General features: G+C 40.0%; 1 protein-coding gene and 1 pseudogene across 1 annotated transcript; one reads left to right on the forward strand and one right to left on the reverse strand.

Moving 5' to 3' along the window:
- The first annotated feature begins 8185 nt into the window (after positions 1-8185).
- PRPF38B (pre-mRNA processing factor 38B) lies at positions 8186-17235 on the forward strand. The gene is made up of 6 exons (XM_019746497.2): positions 8186-8760; positions 11508-11576; positions 11876-12027; positions 12103-12163; positions 14185-14408; positions 15196-17235. Exons 1-6 carry the CDS (start codon positions 8482-8484, stop codon positions 16052-16054), a joined length of 1644 nt encoding a protein of 547 aa, XP_019602056.1. The 5' UTR covers positions 8186-8481; the 3' UTR covers positions 16055-17235.
- A 2691-nt stretch (positions 17236-19926) lies between these two features.
- LOC141568715 (U6 spliceosomal RNA) lies at positions 19927-20023 on the reverse strand (annotated as a pseudogene).
- Positions 20024-24013: the final 3990 nt, after the last annotated feature.

Genomic DNA, 24013 nt, shown 5'->3' on the forward strand with positions numbered 1-24013 from the left:
TGATTTTAAATTTTTTTTTTTTATTACAGGTGACATTCAATATTATATTAGCTTCAAGTATACGGCATAGTAGTTAGACATTACTATAACTTACAAAGTAATCTGCCCAATCAGTGTTGTACTCCCCTGATCATTGCTCACTTCTGAATCTAATTATTCTATGGGCATATCTGATGGGTTAAGTCTAGGTCATATTCAGCTGTGAGAAAGCCTTGGGATGTAAGATTTGGGGAGGGGAGAAGAGGGTTCTATATTGAAATAAGTATCATTATGTTGGAATTTACCCAATTTAAAGAGAGTGTTCAGGCTACAATGACAAATTTCTAACTCAAAAAGATATACCTTTATGTCTTGGGCCATAAAAGCCACAGGAAGAATCAAGAAGAGCTGTAATTACATGACAACAAAGCAACAAGTAGTACTTTATTATAGGTATCTTTTATGAAGCAACTACCATGTGTCTGTACACAGTGGTGCTAGACATTTTACATACAGTGTTTATTTAATCTCCATGAGAACCTGCAAGCTGAGTACCACCAATTCCATTTTACCAATGAGAAACTGAGATTTCAAGTTACCCAAGATCCTAAGTTCCATAAGCTGTAGAATTGACCGAGAACCCAGGTCAGTCTGATTCTCGCCATGCTCTGGTTGGAGCTGGCGACGGATATTTTCTCCCTTGGAGAGAAAATGTCCTCCAACTGCCCTCCACAGTTTATTTAGAGTAGTGCAAAAAAGGCTGGGGTCTTTAGGTCACCTTCTCTGACATTGCTTCCCTACACCTCTGCTACTTTTTATCTCTCCTCTCTCTTCCTTAAAACCTCTTTAGAACAGAGAAGAGTGAAGAATCAATCGTTATAAGACATGTTTCTGGCCTCTCACAAATCTGCCCTTGCCCCTTTTAATGCTGTAACAGGTTTTAACAATGATGCGTTGGATTCTGGTGACTCTGCCATTGCCTACCGGCTTTAACTATTATTGCCAGGGGTCACATGCTTTTCTGGCGTAAGGAAAGGAAGCCTCCCTTCCCAGAACAACTGATCCTGTAAGCCTACTGTGGATATACCAGGTAGTGGTATTTGATGGGACCTGAATTCGGAATCCACTGATGCACAACAAAGTCAGAAAAATTTACATAAAAATATCATCTTTGTTTCTATTAATCCTGTTTTATTTTTTTAAAGTTTTCTAAATTAGGATATCCTTATATCTTTGGTACTTGGGGTCCAGTAAAGAGTAAAAACAATATTTTTATTTACCAAAGGGATTTCTGTTGAAATGGCCATGATAACATATGGCCATTGTCTCAGGCTTTGGCCAGGAGCCAGAGACTGTTGAGTCCCTGCAGGGGATCCATGGGACTTTCTCTCCTTTGTCTATCAGTGGCTTGTTTATTAATGGGATTAGGTTTTACAAAGGGATTATTTATAGTAAGTGGGTTATTGTAGGTGTATTTACTCTAAGAGGTTGGTTGTTTCTGTTTCTCTGCCACTGTAAACAGTTTCTGGTGTTTCTATTTGGGTTTTTGTTTGTATAATTTGGATTAAAGGGTGGTGGTCTAAATTGTTTAGGTGGCCAGAAGGGCCTTGTTCTTCCTATCTCAGTGAGCTCTCCTGTGTTTCTGGTACCTGCCGTCCTATGCAGGGCAGCTTTTAAAATGATACTTTTAATTTGTTCTCTAGCTTCCACATGTAGCTTTGAAGGTGTCTGTCCCCTTTCAAAAATCATGGTCTTAATTTCATTATTATATTAGTAGTAGCTTCCCCTGCTATTTCTCATGGAGATGTTTAGGGGACAATATATTAGGTATAAACCATCTTAATCTCCAGGCTGTTGCTCCCCAGTCAAATAAAGACCTTTGTGTATTAATATTATGATGCTCTCCAAATGCTCTAAGTTGTTGATTACATTTACCATCAGTGGAAATGGGTTGGAGTTGCACAATCTCTGCTCCTTTTAGAATCAGATTGTGTCCTTTGGACCCTAAATCTAATAGCCACTGGGCTCCTGTGTCCAAATCAGTTTGCTGGAATTCCATTCTAGTTTTTGTCATTTCTTGTCTAGTATAAGCTCTTTCTGCAGTAACTCTGGATACATGTTAACATTTGTTGCAGTTTTGTCTGTTCTTACAGGCTTAGCTTCTAGACGGTTCAAGTTATCAGGGTCAAAAGCATTACAATAAGTATCGTCCTCTGGGTGTGGATTGCTACCCGTTAGAGGCAAAAAAGGTCTCAGTTTCTTCCTACTCTGGAGATTGCTTTTTGTGGTAGCATTTTTCCTTTCTGCCTATAGGTGTCTATGCTACTTAATGCTCCGAATAAGAGTGCTAGAATTTCTTCCTTATTTGCTCTTTTTAATATAGGATATAACTCACTGGGTTGGTTATTCATTTCAACATCTGGAGCTTCCTTAACTTTAAGTTTTGTGCAGACTAAATCTTTAGTGTGTCTCCAGGGATCTTCAGAAGTCAGTATATAATCCATTCTACCCTTAAACTACCTTTATTTATGTATTTATGTATTTGTGTATTTATTTATTTATTTTGGCAGCATGGGTTAGCAAGGCATATATGCAACCATCCTCCTGCCTTTCACAACAGTGTTCAAAATATGTTTTTTTATAGAGATGCTTAATAGAGCATTCTAAGTTTCTTATAATATGGTACCGCACTACTAAGATAATTATCGTGGCCAGCATTAGCATCCAAACTATAACAGCTTTATCAATTTGTCCATTCACAGGTAGCTGATACTTTTAGTAGCATGCCATAGATAGTAAATAATATGTTAAGTTTAAAGTTTGCCAATCTAGTAACGAGCTTTACCAGATTTGGGTCAATTATAAATTGAACATACTTTATTAATCTATTTCAAATTTGGCATGGAGGATGAAATAGCTCACAGTACCAACCGATATTAATTATTATTACTTCTGGGTTGGGTTGCCCACTGTGCCAATTGCTTTGTTTTGTTTCAGTTTTGGAAGGCAGCAAAAGTTATGCTCAGAGACGGATTACTGTGTTTGCCCGCAATTTATTTAGTTCATGTTTGCAGTGGGAGTTATAATAATTTACAAGTCAGTAGCATACAGGATAATATCTCTTAATAAGCAAAATAAAAACAGTAACATACTCCAAATAAACGAGAGATTAATCACACTATTATTCCAGGCAAGGGGAGGTGAAGGAACAGAGTCCAAATTTAACATGAGGTGTACTGTTTTTTTATGATTAGGCATTCATATAAAAACTCAGATCGTTGGTGACCAACCAAAGTGCTGATTTCCGGCTGCCAGTGCAAGGTAACAGTGCCCTGTTGACAGAGAGCTTAGCTAGGGAATGAAGAGGCCATTGTTGGTAGGGGGTTGATCTGTTTCAGGGGGTTTATCACCCCATCTAGGAGGGATGCCCCAAGGGCCTTGGGAGAGTTTTCATGTTAGGGAAGAGTCGCCTCACCCAAACTAAGGCTCTTTAATAGTTCTCACAGACTCTTGGTACTTATAAATGTCCCCTTGTCATCACTGCTTTTCCACAAGTCCCCATGCAAGGCTCCTAGCGGGACCCCTCAGAAGCGGGGCTGTGGACCGTTTATCAATGACAACAGATGTCGAATGATGACATCCTGACACTACTTCATTCTGATATCAAAGCCACCTACTTGCAAAGGCCAAAGAGAGGAGGGACTGGTTGTTAGAGTTATTTCCCGTGTATGATTTTCAAAGGTTTCAGATAGAACCTCTGAATAGTCCTTATTTCTTGTTAACAGCTTAAAACAAATCTGGTATCAATAAGTTCATGAACTATCTGCTGAATAGATTAATCCCTTGTGTAACCCTGGCCATGCTATATGGTTGGCAGCCATGAAACAGGGCCCAGTTGGCACCCCCACAGTAGAGGCCTCTCCACGTCCCAGCCTCACCTTTCCTTGACCTACCTATAGCTTAACAATACATTATCCCCCTGTAGCTTGAGCTAGGAATGTCCCCTGTCCCATCCAGTTCCCTGGTTTAGAAAAGTACCCTGAAACTTATGCTTAATACCCTTAGGCTTATTGCTCACCATCTCCGTGGTCTACCAGGCTACTCCCATCCTTCTTCCTGGATTGATGACTCCACCATAGAATCACGTGGCCAGAGGGAAGGCTCCATGCAGACCCCCGGAACTAGCGGGTAGCCTCTGGAGGAACACCCAGGCTTTCCCTTAAAAACCCCAAGCTGGTCTGAGAATGTGAAGGCAGTTTTTGGAGGTGTTAACCCGCTGACTTCTCAGACCACCGGTGCTCTGATAATAAACGCTTATTCTATGGCCCAACTCCTGTGTCGGTCTATTGGCTGAACAGCGCAGGCAGCACAAGCCCCGGACTCGTTTGGCCTCAGGTTTCAGCCATATGAAAATGTCTCTGGCAGAACACTGTATCAGAATTTAGATTCCTAAGGAGAAGTAAAAAGTTAACTGTTAGAGATTTAGGAAGAAAATAAGACTGCAATAACATTTTTTAAAAAAGATTGTATTGGGGAAGGGAAACAGGACTTTATTGGCAGGACTTTATTGGGGAACTGTGTATTTCCAGGATTTTTTCCAAGTCAAGTTGTTGTCCTTTCAATGGTAGTTGTGGAGGGCGCAGCTCAGCTCCAGGTCCAGTTGCCGTTGTTAGTTGCAGGGGGCGCAGCCCACCATCCCTTGCAGGACTCGAGGAATTGAACTGGCAACCTTGTGGTTGAGAGCCCATTGGCCCATGTGGGAATCGAACCGGCAGCCTTTGGCATTAGGAGCACAGAGCTCTAACTGCCTGAGCCACTGGGCTGGCCTGCAATAATATTTTAAAGACAAATTTAGAATATAATAAAAATGTTCAATGTTATTTAGAAAACAGTAATAGCAAACATTTAATGACATGGTATGTGCTAAGTACTGTTCTAAGCACTGACATAGATATCAAGAAATTTGATCCTCATAAAACTCCATGAGGTAGGTGATAACATCCCCATTTTAACAGATTAGGAAACAAAGGCAGAGAAAAGTGAAGTAGCTTGCCCAAATTAAAATGGGGGAGCCAAATATTAATCCCAGGCATTCTGACTCTAGAGTCTGTGCTTTAAACAACTGTTATTGCCTGTCGTCCTTTTTTTATACAGCAACATCCCAGTTATGTAAAAATGATGGAGAGAAGGCTTTTTCAGATAACTAAGTGTTAGCCACTTAAACCTTAAATAACTTTAACAATTTTATGTAACTTTTTCTAAAATATATAATCTCATGCCCTAATAAAATAACTCTAATTTAAATAGTTCAGGTTCATTCTTATGACTGTTATTTTACATTGTGATAACTGCTCCACTTTTGAATAAAACTGCCACATCTTTGAGACCTAGGTCTTCCCATTATAGTGTTATATGATTTTCTACCCTTTCCTGACATGGCATTAACTGACTTCCTGAACTGTTCTCACATTCATGGAAGACTTTGGATCAGTCTTCTATCCAACCAGGTAGAGCCAATAACTCATTCATTTGTTCATTCAATAAACGCATATTGTGATATAATAATATATAGAGACAGTCCTTGCCTTATGATGGTTCGACCTACAATTTTTTGATTTTATGATGGTGCAAAAGCAACACTCATTCAGTAGAAACTGTACTTAGAAGTTTGACCTTCCCCGGGGCTAGTGATATGCGGCAGATACATTCTCACAGTGCTGGGTGGCAGCAGCAAGCACAGCTCCAGTCGACCACATGAGCACGCTCTCCAGCGTTCTGTGCTGCCAGCTGTTTTTGGATATTGTGTTCTGAGCACGTTTACGGTAGGCTAGGCCAAGCTATGATATTCTAAAGGTGTATTAAAGTGTCAAGTGTAGTTTAGGTATATTGTAAGTACATTTTCTGTTCCCAACCCCCCCCCCTCCTAAGTTTGGCTGCTTACCACTCAGAAGCCAATACTCGAGAGACAAGTGTTGGGTGGCAAGGAAAGATTGCTTTATTCAGGAAGCCGGCAACTTGGGAAGATGGTGGCCTAATAGCCAAAGACCTTCTCGAAGAGGTGAACCAAGCAGAAGAGTTTTAAAGGGGGTGAAAGGGAGGGGGAGTTCCAGGGAACTGAGAGAAGTCTATGTTCTCTAGTCCTAAATGACGCTTTTTCACATCAGACTCCTGGGTACCAGCAGCAGAATGTCTCTGCCTTGGAGACATTCTTTCCTTCTGCAAAATAAACCCTTAAATTCTCCTCATGACATTATCTCCTCCTACTTGAGGGGAATATTGGGGAACAGTGTGTTTTCCCAGGATGTCTTGGTTTTTTCAAAATCTAGTTGTGGGGGACACAACTCACCTCCAAGTCAAGTCATTGTTTTCAATCTTGTTGTGGAGGGCGGAGCTCACTGGCCCATGTGGGAATTGAACTGGGGACCTTGGTGTTATGAGCACTGCACTCTAACCACTGAGCAAACCGGCCATCCATTGGCAGCCCAGTTCCAAGCTCAAACCATCGCTTCTCACTGGTCCATGTAGTACTCGAACCAGCGAACTTGGCATTATGAGCACTGCACTCTAACTATTGAGCCAACCGGCTGCCCACTGGTGGCTCAGCTCCAAGCTCAAGCCGTTGTTTTGAATCTAGTTGTGGAGGGCGCAGTTCACTGGCCCATGTGGAAGTCGAACCGGCAACCTTGTTAAGAGCTAGCGCTCCAAACAACTGAGCCATCCTGCTGCCCTCCAAGAGCTTTATTTGTAATAGCCCCAAAATAGAAACGCAAATGCCCATCAACAGATGATTGGATAAACAAATTGTAGTAAATCCATACAATGGAATATGATTAATAATAAAGTCAACAGAACTTGTTGGTACAATCAACATGAATTTCAAAACTATGCCAAGTCAAAGAAGCCAGGCAAAAAATGATAATGTATGACTCCATTTATTTAAATTTCAAGAAAACGCAAACTAATCTATCTTGACAGAAAGTGATTGCCTGAGGATGGAGTTGGAAGGACAGACAGATTACAAAAGGGTACAAGAGAAAGTTTGGGAGTGATGTACGATTTTTTTATTGCGGTGATGGTTTAATGGGTGCTGTAGTCTGAATGTGTTCCCAAATTCACATATTGAAATCCTAACCCCCAAAGATGATGGTATTAGGAGATGGTACTGAAGCCAAGAGGATGGCACCCTCTTGAATGAGATTAGTGCTCTTATAAGAGACTCCAAAGAACTCTAAATTTAAATATCATTGAATTTCTGATTCATCTTGGCATTCCAGGCATTTCAGTGGCCCAATTGCTATCCAGCCATTACTCCCCCATAGCACGTTTCCTGGCTTGTGTCAACTGGACTGTATACTCTTTAACAAGCCCCATCTTCCCTGCTTCTATATATGATCACGTTCTTCTCTACTGGTGACTGACAACCCTACCCAGTCTGTTAACGCCTGTAGAAACCCAAGTGCTTTTTGTAGTTCTCTTTTTAACTCCCAAACAGCACGAACCTTCTCTAGTTTAACAGGTTTTGAGAGATGAGACAGATGACTCATTTTTACACCACTTCCTCACCTCGCGCCCTCTCTCTCCCCATTTGGTGCCTCGCCCAATGTTTACCACGCATTCTGCATCCGCCGAATCTAAGAACTCGAGTAGGAGGGAAAGAAGACCCAGCAAATGCCCGGAGCATTCCACTAGGCCCTACAGGTAGAGTAACTCTTCTAATGCTTAGCAAGATGTTAGCTCGATCTCAGTTGAATAAATTTAGGCTCAAACAGCAAGACCTCTCTCTGGTCCGACACTACAGCCCAGCGGAAGACAGAAAGCCCTTGCATCGGAATCACATGGAGGAGTGAGGGCCTCACGATTCTCCTTCCAGATTACTTTAAAACTGAACTCAGGAGCCTCGGATACTCCGTAGGAGTCAGTCACGAATTTGCCAGCACACAGCCATGCTTCCTCTCCAGCCCGGCTTTCCAGAGAAACCAGGGCCCCCATCCAAGTACCAAAATATATGAATCGGACCCACAATCCCTTCCTCCAGCCCCCAAATTCTCAGTAAAAAACTTAAAAGAGTCAGCAACCGCAGGCCACCGCAGCGACTGCAGCGCGCGCAGAACGCGCGGCGGAACCTGCAAGAGGAAACGCCCGCCCCCCTGCGCGTCTCTGATTGGCTGCCGGCTACACTTGGAACTTTGGGGCGTGTGGCGTCACATCCGCCGTGCCCGCCATCTTGTTCCCAGGGGCAGTTGGCGGAAGAGATCGCGCTCCCCGGCCGCCGGCTCGCCTTCTGCCGGGAGTTCTCGCGGCCCGTGTCTCGGCGTCTGCGCTCGACCCGGCGTCCATTTATCGGTATCCTCGTTGCCCTCCCTCAGCCGGCTGGGGCACAGCGAGGCAGCCCCCTCTCCCGACGCCGTTCCATGGAGTAGGGTCCCGGACCGTTGTCCCGAAGAGCGAGAACGAGCTTGGCCCCCTCCCCCTCCCTTCTCCCTCCCTCCTTTTCGCCGCAACATGGCTAACAACAGCCCGGCGCTGACAGGCAACTCGCAGCCGCAGCACCAGGCGGCGGCGGCCGCGGCGCAGCAGCAGCAACCGTGCGGCGGCGGCGGCGGCGCCACCAAGCCGGCGGTCTCGGGGAAGCAGGGCAATGTACTGCCGCTGTGGGGCAACGAAAAGACTATGAACCTCAACCCCATGATCTTGACCAACATCCTGTCGTCGCCTTACTTCAAAGTGCAGCTCTACGAGCTCAAGACCTACCACGAGGTGGTGGACGAGATCTACTTTAAGGTATGAAGCAGCTGGGGCTGGGAGGGGTAAATGCGGAGTAGGGGGTGTGGAGAAGACGGGCTGAGGCGGCCCCCGGGCTCCGAGGGTTTGTGGGTTGGGGGAAGGTTGGGAGCGGTGGCCAGTAGTCCGCCAGGGAGGGGTCAAACTGGGGCCGCCCTCACTTCCTTTTCAGATTTTTAAGGCCGGGAGAGCCCGCCGCTGTGGATCTCTCTCCTCCGCCAACCTTCTGCCCGTCCCTGGGGGGAGTGGGACAAGGGTGGGGGAGAAAAAGAGTAACTGAAGCCTCTCCAGTTCACCGCTTTAAAATTATTCCTTTTGATGTGAAGTTGGCGCTTCTCCCGCTCACCCGGGCCAGGGCGCCTATTGACTTCAGTGTTGGCCTCGTGTTGTTGGTATTCACTATCCAGACAGGGAAATGGTCAGTGCGTGTACCGGGTGGGTGGGAGGGCTGAGGGTGGAGAGGTGCCAGGGCAAGAGGTGTACAGAAGGCCTGGAAATTTTCCCAGCAGGAAGTCAGGAGTAAGTGGTCTCAGTTCCCTGTGCATTGGGCTTATTTAGAATTATCTGGGCCCTGGGCTTCTGCGGCAGGGTCGGTGTTGGCTTGGCTGTGCTGGGGAGCTCACCTGGCGCCTCCTCACTGCACTCTTGTCTCAGTTCTTGTTTCGTTAGCAGGATTGACTCAGTCTTGCAGCGAGGCTCGGAGCAGCCCAGGGTCGCAGGTAGAGGTATGCACTATTAATCATGCTCAATCGCCATAAATGCATTTCCCTGGGTTAAATGAACGCCTAATTAGGGTTCTTTTGGCCATTGGTTTTGGTCTTTTCACCAACTAGATACAGGCTTTCTCCACTTCCTTGCAAATGATGTAATTAAAAAAAAAATGTCTTCCAGGCCTCCTAAGGTTATTTTTCAAAGAGTATTTATAATAGTCTTAACGATCGTTAAGTATTTTAGCTAGAGCGTCTAGTATAATTCAATCCATGTTGTCTATTTTGACTCTTAAAACACTTGACAGACCACATGGAGTATTCTCTGTGATCTGAACGTGTCCGTAGAGGTGCTAATTTTCTTTAGTTGCTTTTAGGTTACATTTTGTCCTCCTTTTTCCCAATTAAGTGATTGGGTTATTAAAGGATTTTTGAGGTATTAGTTGCTATTGATAGAAAATTATTTTGAGAGAATACAGTTCAACTGTGAATATAAAAAGTATACTGAAATTTTGATACCCTCTTGTAAGAGTATTGTAATTGTAATGCTATGAATTAGTGTTTTTTAGCTTAAAAGGTAAGGCCTTTTCAGCATGATACAGAATGGTGAATTATTTAACTCTTACTTTTATGTAGTAAACTTCAAACGCTGGAAAATGGGTTCCTTCTCTTTTGTGGCAGTTTTCTGTTTAATAACAGACAAATGTTAATGTGATAGAGGAAAAGCTTCTTTTCAAATTTCAAGTACTGTGTTTTGAAATGACTTTAAAAATCTACTACAAATTATTTAAATTTAGTTATAAAACTAAAGAGCCAGGTTTTGTTATCAAGACATTCACATCAGATGATCATTAAACTATGTAGCCTTCCAATTTTGTAAGTAGATATTGTATTGCATCCACCCCTGTGGCTAGCCTTTAAGGAACTGAAACATCTTTGATGCAGCAAGCTGGGGGAAGGAAATGAAACAGTAAAGCAGTGCAGGAATCAGCTGAACAAAATAGTATAGTGCTTACATTTAAATGCATGCTTTTCTGTCTGCAGCCACTGAAAAAGACTATAAAATGTAACCGTGGGTGGGTGGAAATGCAACTTTAGAAATAGTGAAAAAAAAAGATGTTACTTTGTTTTTGTTTTAAGAAACAAAGGATCTTATGTCTCCAAAAGACCTTCTTGACTTACATCTTTTTATGGAGCTATTATTCTCTATTTTTAGGTGAAGTATGTGGTTTTTATAGGTAGCCCACCTTAGCAATGATGCTGTACCTTTGGGCTTACTTAGTGTAATGACTAGTCATATTTATACAATATAGACAGTTTATATTCTGGGACAAAAAACTGAATTTGTTCACATAATTAGGCTGAAAATAATTACACACTAACAAGAACGATCTCTGTAGGTGTGGCCTTTGTAATTTCATCTTTAATCAGGAATGAATATAATGTTTGATATGGTAAAAAATAATGAATAAAATTTCAAAACTTTGCATCACAAATGTTATTGTTTTAGCATATTTCAAGTCATGTTTTAATCTTATAATGTAGAACTTGAAATCACCATAAAATCGAACTAGGAAGTGTATTTTTTTAATGCTTAATCTTTATTAGTACTTTCTGTTTTTAAGTTGGAGCTTCAAATCCGTTTTAAAGTGAGAATTTTTATTTTTTAAGCAACTCTTGATAAGATGCAAAGTTGATATATTATCAAATATTTTTTACAAGTATATGAGACTAGTAATTTCATGGCTCCACATGTATCAGCTCTCTACAAAACTAATGGGATTTCTACTCTGTATTGCTGTTGAGATTTTGTTAAACCCTTGTAGCTTTATTGGTACTCTTTAAATATCTAAGCAGATTTTCAAAGATGGTTTACATACTTAATGTGTGTAAACAAAATATATACCTCATGTCAAAGTACCCAACTTCAAAAACTTTTGGAAGAGCTGCTCTGTTGTGGAGTTGGGGTTTACTTTAATCATACTTTTAAAAAAAATTCGAAGTATGAATGTTTGTTGTGTTCCTCTTTTCTATTTTCAGGTCACACATGTTGAACCATGGGAGAAAGGGAGCAGGAAAACAGCGGGCCAAACAGGGATGTGCGGAGGGGTAAGTAGAAGTACGTGCATTTTTCAGTTTTTCTGTGTCTCAGAACTAAGTGTGTATTTAGAAAACTGAAAGTTTGTCAGCTACATACTCGATGACAATTAGTTGACATATCTTAGACTTTTGTGTTTTTTAATCTAAATCCAAGTGTCCTGTGAATGGAGTTAGAAAAGTATTGTTTTTTTATGCTCCATTCTCAGTTCTGGATTATATCTTGTTATTAATACCTAACAGGATTAGCCAATTGGTATTAAATATCTGTTAATTATTTTACTTCTTTTTCTTAACTCTTTACCTTAAAGGTTCGAGGTGTTGGAACAGGAGGAATTGTCTCTACAGCTTTTTGCCTGTTATATAAGTTATTTACTCTGAAGTTAACTCGCAAGCAAGTGATGGGTCTCATCACACACACAGACTCTCCTTACATTAGAGCCCTTGGATTTATGTATATAAGGTAAGCATGCATTTATCTACATTTCTAATAAATGTCTCAATTTACATAAGCCTAATCATTCTTTTGTAATTCTAGGTACACACAGCCCCCTACAGATCTATGGGACTGGTTTGAATCCTTCCTTGATGATGAAGAGGTATGTCAACAAGGGTAATAATTCGTTTTCTTCTGATTACTCTGATGTTTTTCAATATCTTTTATTTATTGGAGGTTTAATATCTTCCAGAATTTTCTGTAGTTAAATTTATTTTACTCTAATATATCTTAGGTTAAATTTCTTAAGTTTTATTTCGTTATTTTTAAGCTATTTAAATGTGTTTTGATAACTATTAAGAATTTTCTCTTCCTAATTATGTGTATGGTATTGATCATGTACAGTTTTAAAGGTGGGCCATGCTCAAGACTGAAATGATAAGACATGCACGTAGAATACTAATTATAGCTTTTGTCATGGAACTTTTTACTTCTTTATCCTCTAACTTCTTCCAAATATTAATATTCCCACTTGCATAGAAGTACGAAATTTAAGAGCTGGGTGGGACTTAAGTGGGCGGAGTTTAGATGAGTTGGTCAAGGTGACCAAAATATTTCCATCCTAGCTTTCTGATTCCCATTATACTACATATAGTCATAACGCTAGAAGAAAACCTTTTCTTTAATTTAGTTTAGATTTTGTTGTCATTATAAATCTAGTTTTCCATTCAGGCTTAACAATGTTGAGCTTGTTACTTATGCTCAGAAATGTTACTCTAGGAAACTTAACTGTTTCAGATTTAAATCATACATGTATTAATATGCTTACATAGTGACGCTCCAGATCTCAAAAGGGACTTTACTAGTGAGCTGTGTTAGGCATATATCTACCCTGACCGCTACTTTATATTTTCAGGATCATAAAGTAGACTTTGAATGTTGTGTTTCAGTACTACTGTTTTCTTTTAAAGTTTATCTAAAGACTTTGTTGAATTAAAGAATAGTTCTAATGGAAATCTTTCTAGTGTGTTGTTTTGTGCACACCTAAAAAAATCTCACTCGTGTAAACATCGAAAATTTTTCTCTGCATTTTTTTGACCAGTTTACTGAGCTAGCTGTTCAGTATCTCAGAAGAAGCAAAAAGTGTATTAGGTGATAAATCACAACCGTTGTATCTTTACAGTTTTTTTTTGTTTTTAGATGAGATTTTTCAGGCTGAAGCACTTCTCCCTTTAATATTTAAAAAGCATGTCCCTCTTCATAATTGGTATTATGTAGGTTTGTTTCTGAATGCTACTATTTAATCTGTTTTTTATTGTATTAACAAACCTCAGGATCTCTATTTAAGCTAACTTATGTTTTCTTCCTTAGATATCTGCAGCGATTAAATTTGGAAATACTGTATATCTGAACACTTAAATGTGTGTGAGTGCAAGCAGTTTTACCTTTAGCTCTTGTTTTCCTGTTTAGATAACAAATCTCACTTTCCTTGTGTGCTTGCACTATAGGTTTGGGACTGACAATAGCTGACTAACATGTCCTGAGCTGTGAGAGGGCATAGCAAGAAGGCCTTCATGCGGTAATGACCCTTTTCAGAGACAATGGTCATCATGGATTATGCGTTTCCAATTATTTGTTCATTTATTTATTTTCTACATAACTCTAAATTAGAAACCTCACTGCTTCATGGCAGTTGGTTTGCTATTGCTTCCAGTTTTATTAGGGCTTCATTTTATATTAGAGCTGTTAAAAGATAGTCTTTAGATAGGAATTGTCTGAAGTAGTTCATATGTAGCTAGGTTACAGTGCTAGGAATGATGTGTACAAATATTTCCACAGAAATAGATACATACTTAGTAGGTATGTGGAATGTAAATTTAAGTTGATTGTTCCACATAGTTTAGTAATGTAAGGGGCTGTTTCATATTCTTGCTAACTGAGTGAGCTCAGTTCTCTTTATGCCCATGAAGCTGCAGGATATGTTCTCACCTGCATGCACACACTTTTAAGCCCAAGTATTTCCCTGTACCATTCATTACCAGATTAGAAGGGTACACAAATTGAAATTGTTGTTAGAATTTTTTTTTGTATTTGAGATGCCAAACATGGTAATTTTTTTTATAGTATTCATGTACATATTGGAATAATTTTTTGACGGCTAGGTTATCTTTTGTGTTTCTGTAGGACCTAGATGTGAAGGCTGGTGGAGGCTGTGTAATGACCATTGGAGAAATGCTGCGGTCTTTTCTCACAAAACTGGAGTGGTTTTCTACCTTGTTTCCAAGAATTCCAGTTCCAGTTCAGAAGAATATTGATCAACAGATTAAAACCCGGCCTAGAAAAATCAAAAAAGATGGAAAGGAAGGTGCTGAGGAAATAGACAGACATATTGAACGCAGACGTTCAAGGTAATGTGACTCTTGAATTACACTTATTTTTAAAGCATGCTTTATACAAATGTCCTTGGAAATAAGTGGCAAATTCTTAGGAAATTCTGTTTATAATGTTAATTTTATTAGTTATTCTTTGTCCCAAAAGGTAATTCTCTGCCTTTCAGGGCATTTTCAATAAAATTATACATCTGTAATTAAGAACAAATTGTTTGCTTTCCCTGCTCCCCTTCTTCTGTTCCTCCACTCTGGTTCAAGCCATTGTTTCTCAGTCTGGTTGTGCAGGACACAGCTCCCTGGCCCATGCTGGTATATGAGCCTTGCGCTCCCCCGGGCTGAGGCAGTCGGTTGCCAGTTGTCGGTTGCTGGTCGTCAGTCAGCTGCTCACAGCAGCTCTCCCCGCCTGCCAGCCACTCATGCTGGCTGCCGGCTACTCACATTGGCCACCGGCCACTCATGGCGGCACACAGCAGCCCGTGGCAGCGCTTAGCAGCATTCAGCAGCCCACAGTAGCTCATGCCAACTGACGGCTGCTCACGACAGCCCAGCTCCAGGGAGAGCTGTTGTTCACAATCTTAGCTGTAGAGGGCGCAGCTCACTGGCCCATGTGGGGATCAAACTGGCGACCTTGATCTTGGTGTTAGGAGCTTCGTTGTCCAACCACCTGAGCCACCGGGCCGGCCCCCTCTTTATTCTTGACATGTTTCAGCTAGGGACCTAAATAAATTATACTGATGAAAGTTAAATTTTTTACAATTTTCATTCATTCAAATTTTCTTCTTCTCTCCCCTTTCGTAAATATTAGGTCTCCAAGGAGATCACTCAGTCCACGGAGGTCCCCAAGAAGATCAAGAAGTAGAAGCCATCATCGGGAGGGCCATGGGTGTTCTAGTTTTGACCGGGAATTAGAAAGAGAGAAAGAACGCCAGCGACTAGAGCGGGAAGCCAAAGAAAGAGAGAAAGAAAGGCGAAGATCCCGAAGTCTTGATCGGGGGTTAGAGCGCAGGCATAGCAGGAGTAGGGAGAGACATAGAAGTCGTAGCAGAAGCCGTGATAGGAAAGGAGATAGAAGGGACAGGGATCGGGAAAGAGAGAAAGAAAATGAGAGAGGTAGACGACGAGATCGTGACTATGATAAGGAAAGAGGTAATGACCGAGAAAAGGAGAGAGAGCGATCAAGAGAACGGTCCAAGGAACGGAGAAGTAGAGGTGAGGTAGAAGAAAAGAAACATAAAGAAGACAAAGATGATAGACGGCATAGAGATGACAAAAAAGATTCCAAGAAAGAGAAAAAGCACAGTAGAAGTAGAAGCAGAGAAAGGAAACATAGAAGTAGGAGTAGAAGTAGAAATGCAGGGAAACGAAGTAGAAGCAGGAGCAAAGAGAAATCAAGTAAACATAAAAGTGAAAGTAAAGAAAAATCAAATAAAAGAAGTAGAAGTGGCAGTCAAGGAAGAACTGACAGTGTTGAAAAATCAAGAAAACGGGAACATAGCCCCAGCAAAGAAAAATCTAGAAAGCGTAGCAGAAGCAAAGAACGTTCCCACAAACGAGATCACAGTGATAGTAAGGACCAGTCTGACAAACAGGATCATCGAAGGAGCCAAAGTATAGAACCAGAGAGCCAAGAAAAACAACATAAAAACAAAGATGAGACTGTGTGAAATTTTTTGTGTGAAAATGGATCACATTGAATCCTATAAATGTTTGATTAAATCTTGCTTTTTTCCTCCTCCCGAGTTGAGATTGTTGCAGTAGTTATGCACTCTTCAAGCTCCCTGTAGGCTGCATTTTCATTTCCTCTTTTGTGTAGGGAAGTGCCTTTGTAATCCCATTTATTGCATTGATGTTTTCACCCAATTGTTGAGTTTGATACATGATGCACAGATTGTTCTTGCATTTTTATTGTTTAATTGTTTTTGAGATATACAGTCTGTACATATGTCCTGAAAATGTTTTAATTCCTTTGGCATGGTTGCCATGTTGGTTAAATTTGTATAAGGCAATAAACTGCCACTAATTCTATTTTTGTTTTGTAGGTGTGGGATTATGGTTTATGTACTGAAGTTAGCATGGCTATGCTTTTCGTAATAGAATGCTAAAGACTTTGAGAATGGATCTTGGATGTCTATTATAGGAGAATTATGTGCTTTCAATGTACGTGAAGGCAGCAGTTGTAGGATTAACATTCTTGTCCACTGTATATTATCTTGAAAGGCTCTTGTTAATAATGTTACCCTTAATATTCTCCACAGTTAACTTTAGAGAGAATTTATGAGAAGTTAGTTTCTGATGCAGAGGTTTAAATTAGGCTGTGATTTGATCAAAAGTCCTTTTAGCATTCTACCTCAAAGGGACACTGTTAGTATTCCTAAAATTTATTCACTTAGTTTTCCTTTTTTATTTGAAAAAATACATGACGTGTAATCTTTTTTTCTTGAATTTCTCAGATTTTAAAGTACTATATTAAAGGAAAAACTTAATGTTTAAAGCCTAGCATTCTTGCAGAACCCTATACTAACGTGAAATTGGGAGAGGATGGGGCAGAGTAGAGAAATAGATTCAAGCCTCAAGCTTCCAAAGCATTTTTATAAATGGAAAATACTTAAATTATGAAACAGCTTGATATAGTGTCCTTTTTTTAAAATTCAAAACTTTTTTATTGATAATGAGATTGCTGTTTGAGTTTTTAAACTTAATCTAGAACAGAGACGTATTAAAAGTAATGCTATGCTGCATTATTTAAGATTATTGGCAAATTATTTGATAGATTGTTCTTTATGACTGTATTCTGATTACAGAGAACGATCATGAGTGTGGAATAAATACTGGATTGAATCCTTTATTCTGGGTGTTGGCTTTTCCCCCCATGTGTTAATATTGTTTAAAATGTTTATTTGGAAATTGATAAAATGTTAGAGTCACACTTTGTGTAGAGAGGTATCTCGGTGCCCAGTAGACAAGTGAATTTTAAGCATGTAGGCCAGAATTGGGACACATGTGTCCTTACTAGAGTTATGGTAGTTCCCTTTGTCAGTGGGTATTGTGTGTCTTCTGTTCTTTGGATTGGGTGATTACTTAGTTTCACATCATAGGTACTTATAAAATACTTTGCACTTGACTTACATACTAGAATCATTTAAAATTTGGACTTGAAGGAACTTTTATAAATTAGCTCATTTAATTCTTTTTAGAACAGAGATGGAGGCTCAAAATGGTGGTTCAGTCAGTGGCAGGACTGTTCCTGGCAGCCTACGCCATGTTAATGCTTGTTTGATCTCACTGTTTATATTGGCCAACTGATGGGCTCGCAGAAGTGTTAAATGGAGCAAACAAGTGCATTCAAAGAAGAGCCCTGCATATGCGGGTTTAACAATTGTACCTACCTAATTCCAGAAAAATCTCATTAAATAAATTCCTTTATGAAAATACTGTTTTTTTTAAAAAAAGAAATTCAGTCATCTTGTCTTAAATTGAGATCAAGTGTGTTTACACGAGACGTGTAGACTTTAGAAAACTATATTCTTGAGTAATGAGAACCAGGTTTATCTTAACATTGAAAATATTTTTAACATACCTAAATTAATGGTGCTACTCCTTTGAATATAGTTGTACCTAAAATGTTAATTCAATGGTGTATTTTAAGTAAAATGTGGAATTTATTTCAAACAGAGGTAAAAACAAGCTGCATTTGATTTCCTATGATTTTTAAAGTTTGCTGTTGAACATTTTGATAGAGCATGTAATACTAGTTATTGCTAAATATATACATAATTTGGAGAGACTTTCTAAAAGACTGGGAAAACAAGGGACTGTGAAAGATTGCAGGATTATTTCTTACAACGTGAGAAAACGTGAAAAGCTTTTCATAGAATTTGATATAACTAGCAGCCTCCATCCAGTTCTCTACTGAAATGATTTCACCTTTTCATGTATTAGTACCTTTCATCTGTTTTCTAATGTTCAATTTGCAGTTAAGTTCTATACATGGGCTAGTTTATTATCAACCTTGGGATTTTAATATAAAATTTGTTTTAACGCTGCCCAATTAATAACCGCTGTTGAGTGTAGTTCCTTAATTCCTCTAACCTTTGAGTTATAGACCCCTTTTTAGCAATCTAATGAAAGCTACAGATTATGTCTAGAAAAATAAAAGTGCCCAAATTTGCATGTAATTTCAAAAGAAAACTGCCGTAGGGCTTCTGTGCTGTTTATTTTCAGAAAGCTGTGATTAGATGTACAGTAGTTGGGAACGAATAGCAAATTTAAGTTCCTGAGTAGCCCAAAGGTGATGGCTTTTTTTTTTTTTTACTTAAAAGATAAAAAGTTTAATGGTAATTTCATTCTCTTCCCCAAAAGATTAATCCTTTATGAATATAAGTAATTTTTTATTTGAACAGTGAGCGATGAGACCCAGATGCTCGCAGTTTGTAAGTTTTTCAACGGATTGCAATGTGCAGCCGCAAACAGCAACTAGTCCAGTTCTCATGGGTTATTTTGGCAAACAGTTTTAAATTGGTCTGGTCCTAATCTCATCCTGTCGTGCAAATGATGAATTCAGCCTTGAATGACTAACCCAATTACAGGACCTCTTTAGTTGTGGGGAAGGAAGCATTTCTTCTGATAGTTTCAGTCTCTGAAATTCCTTCTTGATTCCATCCTATGAGATCTCCCAGCACTTTTCAAATAACTCCTGAAATGGCATTTTTCATTTTAAAAATCACTGGGTATCAACATTTGTTACTGAAATATGACAGCATTTATACAATCAACTGAAAATACCGTCAGAGCTGACCTGAAATCCGTTCTGTTGCTCAGCATTGATAGTCGAATTTCTATTACATAATCATGATCCATAATGTAATACACAGGTAAAATGTATTCAGGGTGGCAGGAGGGAGGTGTCAGCCTATTGAAAAAATGAGTTACTCTTTGAAGTTAAACACCTTAGCTCCCAAGTCCACCTTTTCATTGCTCTGCTTTGTGGTATTGGAGCTGAGACCTTGACACTTATTTTGCCTGCTGCCCAATGTTCAAGTCAGTAGAGGATGCTGCAGAAGAAAAGCTTTTCCGGGGTTTTTTTCCCCCCTCATTTTCTCCCACAGTGTACAGGGCCATTGGTATGTAGGACACCCACGGGAGCCTCATGTGAGGGTGTTTCCCAGCAAGTCCTCCGGTCCTGCCAGCTTCCCATTAAGTCTCATTGGCGCCCCAGTGGGTGGCTTCCTCCTAGTTCTATCAGCATCCCCTCCTCTCCAGCCCCAGGCTTCAGTACCTCAGCAAACAGTGGGTCACGGCCACACTCTCCAAGTCTGAGCTTGGGTCTCCTGCCTCAGCCTTAGAGGGCTGCTCCTGTAGCCACCATTCCTGTATGAAGAACTCGCTACTCTTAGTAATAAATCCCATTACTGGTTAGTAATTTTGTTTTTGTTCCAGGTGAATGACCATCTCGTATTTATTAGATCATTCTTCCTTGACCCAAAGCTCTGCAATGTGAGACCTACCAGTATCAAAGGTCCATATATACCTCAGTTCTAAAAATATGGAGTGGGGCACAAATTTGCGGGTCATCCTTGGGCAGGAGCCATGCTAATCTCCCAATTTTGTAGTATATGTGCTGCCGAAGTGAGCACTGGTTAACAATTCTTTATATCAAACTTTCCCTGTTCAAATCATTGTATATTTTCTGTCTCCTGACTGGATCCTGGCTAATAAAGTGGATTAAGATACAACTAAGGGGAGTGGCTGGTTAGCTCGGTTGGAGTGTGGTGCTAAGAACACCAGGGTTGCAGGTTCAATCTCCACATGGGCCACTGTGAGCTGCACCCTCCTTAAAAAAAAACTAAAAAAAAACAAGGGTGCCACTTCAGGTTGGTTGATAACCCTTGATGTAGTCTAGTATGAAGGGCTCAACTGAGTAAGTCTGAGAATTATGTAAGTGAATCAGGCTGGCTCCTAGAATTTTGAGAACTAAGAGTTGTCCAGTCCCTAAAAGAATGGACAAGATTTGTACAGTTGTCACATGAAGATGCGCATGTGAAAGACATAACATGATAAATTACCCCTGAAGCTTCTCTCCCTCCCTCCCTCCCTCCCTCCCTCCCTCCCTCCCTCCCTCCCTCTCTCAATGGCCTGAGTTTCTCTTCCTTGGGACCTACAAGCCTTAATGGTTTCTTTTATCGTAGCCATCAGGGACACCCGTTCAGCGAAGGTCTTCCTGACATTTCATTGACATTTAATTCTTACCTGTTCGTGGTCAGTCCTAGTAAGACAATGTCATCCACTTGATTGGACTTGGCAAATAAGTAGAAAAATACATTCTAGGTGCAACTGTATTTCCTTGGTAGAAATAGTCTGCTCAAGGGCAGGAAGGGTATGTTCAGGTATGGTGGAAGGATGGAATGTGAATTAGGGCCACCATAAATCTGGTAGTATCCAGTCTTTTCCTGGACAATCAATCCTACTCCATGTCCCTTCTACATCACTAAATAACTCATTTCTCCTACAATGACTATTTCAAGTCTTCATTAGTTTCTTAAATCCCCTGTTCCACTTCCACACGTATTCTCACTTCACATACAGAGAATACCAGGTCCCTCAACTTGCTGCCTTTCTCCGACCCCCAAACTACAAATTAGCCGCATCGTATCTATCCTGTTTTCTTCCTTACATCCCTTTATTCTTACTCTTCCGTTAAATATTGCAAGTTCTGCCGGCAGTAGGCTTGCACGTGTACCTATGCTCTGAATCTTCTACATTCATGTGGTACAGACTACCGACTGTTCCTTATCCATTCTTCCCTTCTTCCATAGCAATAGAATGTTGTGACTGAGTCTTCCTTTTTTCTTTCCGCTTGACATAGCCATGAGACCAACTTCTGACCAATGGGGTTTAAGTGGCTGCGGGAATCTCTCTTAAGAGCTTACTGGCATATAGTTGATCTTTTTCCTCTCCCCTTATTGAATTCTGCTGCTTCGAACTTTGATATAATAGGGAAGCTTTAACTTAGACCGAGAGGAAGAGGGCCTCTCCCTACGGGTGACAGACTAAACTGAAAGGAGCCTGGGTCTCTGAGGATTCGATGTATGAGAATGGCCGTACAACTAGGTGCTCGGCCGCCACTATTTTATATCAGAAAGAAAACTTCTGTTTCACCAAAAGCTAGTTCTTCCATTACAGATTTGATATCTGGACTTGTCTACCAAGTAACAAAACCTAAAATATTTAACATTAGTTTAGTGAAGGAGGTTGGTGTCAGAAAGCACGGAGACAGGGACTGTGGGCTAGAAAGCTGATGACTTGTTACACTTCATCCTAACATTTTTCTCTCATTCCAGAACCTTTGTCTTTTTTTTTTTTTTTTTAATTGGGGAATATTGGGGAACAGTGTTGTTTTTTTCAGGGCCCAACAGCTCCAAGTCAAGTCATTGTCCTTCAACCTAGTTGTGGAGGGCACAGCTCAGCTCCAAGTCCAGTTGCCATTTTTAATCTTTAGTTGCAGGGGGCGTACGTAGCCCAACATCCCATGCGGGAATTGAACCAGCAACCTTGTTGCTAAGAGCTCATGCTCCAACAAACTGAGCCATCTGGCCACCGCTGGAGCCTTTGTCTTTTATTTTCTGCCCCTCTCCTGGCCTTCGGATATTAACCAATCTTAATATCCCTAATATAACCCTGGTAATACACAAAGAATGTTTAAACAGACTCTGTCTTGTAGCTGTTTCCCCTTTACTTGTCTCCTCTTTGTATCCCTCAGGACCTAAACTCAAGCATTTACTGTTTTGCAGGCTCCCATTCCTGGAAGGATAATTTCAGACAATTGACAAATTTGCTAATTCAAAGTTTTAATTAGTAAATTTGTCTTACAAAACAACTGTTTTATTTGCATCATTTCCTAATGGAACTGTTCAGCAATAACACTCATTCGTAACCTATTTTGACAACAATAGTTGTCATAACCTATTTTGTAAACTATAGTTGACATCGGCCAGAAATCATTTTCAAACATAAAATCATGGTTCTTCCAGACCATTTTTTTCTCCCTCTTCTCTGAACCTCCCATCTCCTCTAAAGTTCATGTCATCAGATTATACCATCTACTATCACAGACCTGGAGAGATACTCCCCTAGTATTTTAATACATACTTAAAGAATGTGACAGATGGCCCACTACCTCTTTCCTCACTACTCCTGCCGTAATTCTTAGTGATTCCAGCATCCATTAAACAATCTTTCCAATACTCATGTCTCTCAATTTCTTGATCTCCTGACCTCCAGTGATTTTTTTCCTCTACCTGACCTCAGCTGCCAGTTCTCATGGTGACATCCTAAAACTGGCCATTACCAATAACTGAAACTTCTCCAGTTTCTGTTTCAAATATCCTGTTCTCTAATCACCAACTCCCATATTTTTTATTTACTTCCTCTAGTATCCTTTCCAACAATTCTTTAATTCCACTGAGCTCTCCAATCTACTGTCCCTACAAACTTTTCCCTCTCCGTTGCAGACCCTTCACTCTCCATTGTAAATACCTAGGAGGGAACTGATTGGGTCACATAATAAGTATATGTTTAACTTTTTAAGAAATAGCCAAATTGTTTTGTGGTGGTACCATTTAACATTCCCACCAGGTATAAGAGTTCCAGTTGTTTACATCCTTGCCTGTTTTTCTTTCTAATTTTAGACATCTAATATGTATATAGTAGTATCTCCTTGTGGTTTTAATTTGCATTCTGCTAATGACTCGTGATGGTGAGGGCTTTTCCATGTGCTTATTTTCTACCTGTATATCTTCTGTGAAGTGTTTGTTCAAGTACTTTGTTTTTATTGAGTTGTTTGTTTTCTTATGAGAGTATATACATATACTCATACATATGCACATACACATTTATTTAAAAAAATTTTTAAGTAAAAAGTTTTTGGATGCAGAGTAAGTCCTATATCAAATATGTGATTTACAAATATTTTCCCCCAGTCTGTGGTTTGTCTGTCTTTTCATCCTTGTAATAGTGCAGAAGTTCTTGATTTTGATGAAGTTCTAGTTTATCAATTTTTTCAAATGGATCATGTTTTCAGTGTTGTATTTAAGAAATCTTTTCCCCAACAATTGTTAACTCAATAAGCTTTAATTAAAAAAAAAGAAATATTTTCCTCACGTGAGGTCACAAAGATCTCCTACTTTTTTCTAAACATTTTACAGTTTTAGGTGTTACATTTAGGTCTATAATCCATTTTGAATTAATTTTTATATGGTGTGAAGTATCGATCAAAGTTAATGTTTTTTTGCATATGGTCATCCAATTGTTTCAGTATCGGTTTGTTGAAAAGACTCTCCATTCTCCATTGGATTGCCTTGGCATCTTTGTTGAAAAATCAATTGTCTACATATGCAGGGTGTATTTCTGGACTCTGTTCTATTGATCTATTTATCTATCTTGATGCCAATCCTTATAGTGAATCTTGTCTTAATTACTGTAGTTTTATAGTAAGTCTTGAAGTCAGGGAGGGTAAGTCAAATCCATTTTACCCTATCTTGGTTGGAAGCAGAGGTCAGACTGATGGATTTTAATCCTAGATCCACCATTTAATACTTATGTGATTTCATACAAGTCAGTTAATAATG

The sequence above is a fragment of the Rhinolophus sinicus genome, linkage group LG14, assembly GCF_036562045.2.
Source record: "Rhinolophus sinicus isolate RSC01 linkage group LG14, ASM3656204v1, whole genome shotgun sequence".
Classification (NCBI taxonomy): Eukaryota; Metazoa; Chordata; class Mammalia; order Chiroptera; family Rhinolophidae; genus Rhinolophus; species Rhinolophus sinicus.